Source organism: Nematolebias whitei, chromosome 1, assembly GCF_014905685.2.
Source record: "Nematolebias whitei isolate Nwh7 chromosome 1, NemWhi1, whole genome shotgun sequence".
In the NCBI taxonomy this organism is placed as follows: Eukaryota; Metazoa; Chordata; class Actinopteri; order Cyprinodontiformes; family Rivulidae; genus Nematolebias; species Nematolebias whitei.
In genome coordinates, this window is record NC_056498.1 from 1196454 (window position 1) to 1202362 (window position 5909).

The 5909-nt window shown below is 39.1% G+C and overlaps 1 protein-coding gene across 1 annotated transcript in view; it reads right to left on the minus strand.

Moving 5' to 3' along the window:
- The window catches only part of LOC119414295, a 23365-nt gene that overhangs the window by 8466 nt on the left and 8990 nt on the right, over positions 1–5909 (minus strand). Inside the window, exon 4 of the mRNA XM_037681393.1 lies at positions 4264–4358. Within this exon, the coding sequence (XP_037537321.1) occupies positions 4264–4358 (95 nt within the window). The remainder of the gene's footprint in view (positions 1–4263; positions 4359–5909) is intronic.

Genomic DNA, 5909 nt, shown 5'->3' on the forward strand with positions numbered 1-5909 from the left:
ATTATCCATAAATTAAACGGATTCTTTCATTTTTCTGGACTGAGTTCTATCGTGCATTGAATGATTAAATGTAACGTGAGACGTTAATTTTCTTTGACCCATCACAATGAATGCGGTCATTTATGTAGTGAACTAGGCCTGAGGTCAAAACCTTGACCTTGGGCACCTTATGGGACAGAAACTGTCATTTCATTGATTTGAATCCAGAAATATAGGTTGACCCATCCTGAGACTTTCTTTCATTGATTACAATTGAAAGAACACTCTCTTTTTCTATTATCATTACTATTTTACAAATGTTTGATAATCAAATTGTGTTAGTTCAAACAATGTTTAAATGTTGAAGTGAACTACTCATTTTTAAATCAACTGTGAAACAGTAATAACGATTTTTAATCCTCATTCAAAGTAAGAAATCAGGTTAATGATGAATTGTCTGATTTTCTGTCTTCAATGAGCAAGTGTGTAAGTTGGTCAAAGTTCAAGTTTCGGTCAACTGCAAGTTTACTGAAAAAGAAATGTCATGTTTAACTTTTACAGCAAGATACCAGAGAATTGACTCCACGGAGTCTGAGTTCTTCATAATATCTTCTGTCTGTTCTTAAACAATCTTAATCTTTTTCCTTGACTTTTCATAACACCTTACATCACAAAACACACCTCTGTTTTGGTCCATCGACCAATCAGAAACTCCCAAATGAACCAGAAACAAAGCTCTTTAAATGTTGGTACTTCCTAGTTCAACCCAGTCGGAGTCGGGTGGAGAGTTTGCAGCTCCAGTCGTTTGGGAGAACAGAAGTCCAGCCATGATTCAAAGCTCTTCCGAGTCTTTTGGGATTATGACATCTTCCACCTCTGAGTGGAACTTCTGAAGGACTCCACTCATGTGAGTCCACCGTGAGCTGAACTGTTGTTGATGAAGTACCGCCACCACTCCGGACGGTTCTCTGCCATCCTACGGAGACGCTGGACCGGTAGCGTAACTGGACCTCCACTTCCACTGATTCATCGTCAGAGAGGTAATGAGTCGAGTTCACTACCTAGCGTACCGAGGAAAGCTGGGTCGAATGGAGGGTGCCGTTCTGTTCAACACTTTTCAATCACACACACACACCATCTCCCTCCCTCTAAACTTCAATCTTTAAACTCTTCTATCTGCTAAGAAATCATTCCAGATATTTTTAGAAATGTCTGAAGCAAAGTGTTTCAACCACCGCCGTGTGGTTAATGTCTGTTGCACTGCTGGAAGTGAGAAAACAATCGCCGTATTGTTTACTTCCTTGTAAAACCTGCTAAATAAGATGTTGTTATTTTCAATTTTTGCCAATTAATGTAAATGTGTGATGTGTTAAACTTGATTCTGTTAATAAATGACCCACTGTCGTTGGTGAGTCAAAGATAATTAACGTCTCACGTCCACATTTTATTAAATTCAGATGCACGTCATTATACAGTCCAGAAAAATGAAAGAATCCGTTTAGTCTATGAATATATACAGCATATGTTCATTCTATATTTATTAACAGAATCAAAGTTTAACATCAAACATTTACATTAATTTGGCAAATAGATTTCAACAACAGCTTAATTAATTAGCTTTACAATCAGAAACCATACGGCCATGGTATTCCAGCTTCAAGCTTTACAACAGACATTTCTGAAAATATCTGGATTAATTACTGGCAGATAGAAGAGTTTTAAAGATGGGAAAATGAAGTTTAAATGGAGAGAGATGGGTGAAGATGTATGTGTCTGTATAAGATGTAGGTCTGTAGACCAGAACGACAACACGCTCCTTTGGAAATCAGCTTAACCCACGGTACACTTTGGTTGAGATCAACTCTTTACCTTTGCAGATGATAGTTTTTGGCGTCGGTGTAGAGTTTCCTATCAACTCTTTCAGCGTCTCCGTAAGAACAACTAAAACCTCAGGAGTCGTGAGATTATCCCAGAACAGACTTCTTCATAGTTCCTCTGAACTTCTCTCGTTCAGGGACTTCTCGTTTGAGGTCCTCCCTGGAACGTTGTTCAGCTTAGTTGCCGTTGTTCTCCAGCATTCTGCATTCCAGCATTCTGAACTCTGCTGCTCTCGGAACTAACTCTCAGCCCTCTGCATTCTCTGTGGAACTAGGAAGTGTTGAACCTTTTAAAGAGGTCACTTCCGGTTCCTCTGAGAACTTCCTGATTGGTCGAAACGAACCAACAAGGTGCGGTCTTAGTGATGTAAGAGGTTATTGAAAGTCAAGGAAAAAGATTAGATTGTTTAAGAACAGACAGAAGATGTTTTGAAGAAACCGAGACTTTTGGGTGCCAGTTCTACTTCTATCTGTCTGAAAAAGTTAAACATGACATTTCTTTCCAGTAAACATGTAGTTGACCAAAACTTGACTTTTGACCGACTTACACTTGCTCATTTCAGACAGAAAATCAAAATGCATAATTACTCTTGTAACAAACATTAACTTGATTTCTACTTTGAATGAGGATTAAAAATCATTAATACTGTTTCACAGTTGATTTAAAATAAGTAGTTCACTTCAACATTTAAAAATGGTTTGAACTAAACACACTTTTGATTATCAAGACATTTGTAAAATAGTAATGATAATAAAAAAGAGAGTGTTCTTTCAATTGATCAGTGCAGGACACACTTAGAAAGTCTCTGGATGAACTTAATTTTGTGTTTCTGGACTCAAATCAATGAGATAACAGTTCTTGTCCCAGGAAGGCCCTCAGGGCCAGATTTGACCTGAGGCTTAGTTCACTACACCTGTTTGGACAGACAAAAACAGTGGTTAACTGGACACATGTAGGAGTTGGAGGTGAAAAAAAATCCTATCAGACTTTTTTTTCTTGCCTGAGAAAAAAACCCTCTAATATTAAAAAAACCCTCGCACAAACAAGCACATATTTACGTGGACATTCTGCAATCGGAGACGAGAGTGGTCAACAACGCTTATAGATGCTCTCAAGGTCACTGTAATCAGTCAATGTCCTCCAGTGAGATCCATAAACATTCTCGAGGTATGTCGAGGAATTGTCAAGAATAACCTCTATGAGAATCCAAGAGTCCTGAAATGATGACAAAAAGTTTATTCAGCTGGTTCATCTGGTTATCAGTTGGAAATTCCTCAGGGAAGGGGGTAGTGAGTGTCAGATCATGTTTTCTCTAGGCGAAGTCAGATAAGATGGCCTTCAAGACCAGCCAAGGGAACCAAAATTTAGATAAACACACAGTTGTTTTGGGGACAGGCAGAACTTAATGGCATCTACCTTGAGTCTGTGTTGGTCAACTCGGTTCCGAAATGTCCAAAATAACATGGCCACACCGATGGAACATGACTGAGTAAAATCCCAAAGATCTGATCCATTCAGCCCAAAGCATTTGAGCCTGGGTACACGAAACACGAACCAAGCCATCAAAAAGGCAAGCAGCATGATCGGGTCCAAATTTGCTGCAGACAACTTCCTTGATTGTAGATAAACCAGCCAGCCGAATCCAAAATAGCAGGAACCAGTTATTGAAAATCCAATTAAATATGCATCCTTAAAATCCACAAATGGCAGCAGAGATAGACACATCATCAAGTCTTCCAAGTCGATGAGATATCCAGCTGCGTGCGTGCCAACAGGGTAAATCGGCTCGCCTAAAGCCTGTCTTCTCTTCGAAGAAATGTTGTAAATTGAGTTGAGGGACCAACTGGTCAAAACAGTCCATAATTATGGTTCGGAAGAAATGCAAGAGAGTCTCACAGCAATTTCACAGACAGACAGAGCAGCAAAGCAAAGCGGAGAGGGAGGGAAGCATCCGAGCTCGTTTAGAGCAAGTGGTGAAGTGAGCTTTAAAGCTAAGTGCAGTATTGTGTATATAGTTCTATTTATTTTCTGAGTTATTCTATGTATGTTCAGGTTTTTGTGGTGTTTACTTTAAATTTTTCCAAATACATGGTACTGAAACCAATCATTCTGTGTCATTTTATTAATTATTGACATCAGCTCAAGTAGTCAGTCCTAGTCTTCTGAGTTTACATAACATCTAGCTTTAGTATCTTAAACAGTGCTACAAAAGTGTTGACTTCTGGAGGAGGAAGTCCAGTCTGCTGCTCATCAGTATCAAAAGGGAGTGCATGAAGAGCATTTCCAGCTTCAATTTATTTGGTGTCCACACAGTGGAAGACCTTAAGTGGACCTCTAACACCACAGCAGTTGTGAAGAAGACCCAGCAATATTACAAGATGTAGAGGGGCAAATAAAACAACTTACTGCCTTTAAATCCATTGCCCTGGGTATTGTTCCGGGACCATTGATAATCTTCATTCATCCACTGGTTCACCAGGTTTTCTTTTATGTCCTTTTTCCTGCAGAAACATAATTTTGTAAGTATCCTGATGCATGCTCAATAATCCAGGTAGAAAAATCTAAAAAAGTTAAGTCTGGTCCACTGGATATTCAAAAAATCAGAACAAAGCAAAAAAAAAAAAAAGTAGAAACGTTTCGTCTTTCATCCGAAAAACTTCTTCAGTCTGAGGTGCTGTATTCAGCTCAGTCTCTTAAATAGCACCTTCTCAGAGTTGATCAACCAGTTTACGGCTGACAGCCAAAACCAGCTACTCACATGATCAAAAAGGATCATCAGCCTAACGATGGATCATTAGCACACTGATGACTGTTTACTATTTACAGGGGGCTGAGTGATACTAGCAATATTAGCATTGTAAAAGGGGGACAGTTGAACATGGAGGCTCCACCCCTGTTTAATGATGGACAATTTATTTTCCCAAAGATGGCCTACTTTAATCCTCTCTCAAACCATTATTCTTCTCTATCCAGGATCTGAACATCATCAGGCCAGGACTCTGCGGTCTACACTCATCTCCAGGCCAACAGTCACTCGTTCAAGGATGAAGATGTTCACCTCCTGGACAGAGAGGAACAATGGTTTGAGAGAGGAGTAAAGGAGGCCATCTTTGTGAAAAGAAATCGTCCATCATTAAACAGAGATGGAGGCCTCCGTGTTCAACTGTCCCCCTCTTACAATGCTGTTATTGCTAGTATCACTCAGCCCTCTGTGAATAGTAAACAGCCATCAGTGTGCTAATGATCCATCATTAGGTTGATGGTCCTTCTTGATCATGTGAGCAGCTGGTTTTGGTTGTCAGCAGCAAACTGGTTGATCCACTCTGAGAAGGTGCTATTTATAAGACTAAGCTGAATACAGCACCTCAGACTGAGGAAGTCTTTTGGATGAAAGACGAAGTGTTTGTACATTTTTTTTGTTTTTTTTTTATGTCCAAAGGACCAGACTTAACTTTTTTTAGATCATTTTGTAAGATTTAACGTAACACGAAAAAAAAAAAAAAAAACATTAAAATAATTGTTATTTATGTCCTGACAGCTGTTTAGGATCACATTAGCAACTGAAGGAAAAGACTGGGCAGATGTGACTGAGTGGTTAGAGCAGTTATCCCCCAATTGGAGACTTGGGAGTTCCATTCCAGCAGCAGTCACATGCTGAAGTGTCCCTTTGCAAGACACTGAGCCCTTCATTGCATCTGATGTGTGTCCCATCTGTGTATGAACGTAATCTAAAGCAGTGCAGTGGTTCCCAACCTTTTTTTTCCTGAAAGACCTGCCTTCTTACTTCCTAGACAATCCAAGCCCCCAAAAGCCCATCTCCCAAAGACTCATTCAAATTAATCTCTTTATCAAAGTGATATTAGTTATTTGTAAAATGTAAAAACTGGTAGTTGTACAACAGAAATGAGAACTACAAGAACACTGTTTTGAGATTTACTCATATAGATCTTCTTTAAAAACTAACAGAGTAATCTTAAAAACAGCCTTAAAAAATAAAAATTCTAGTTTTGTCAAGATATTAACTCTGGGCATGCACACATAGCTCTCTAACA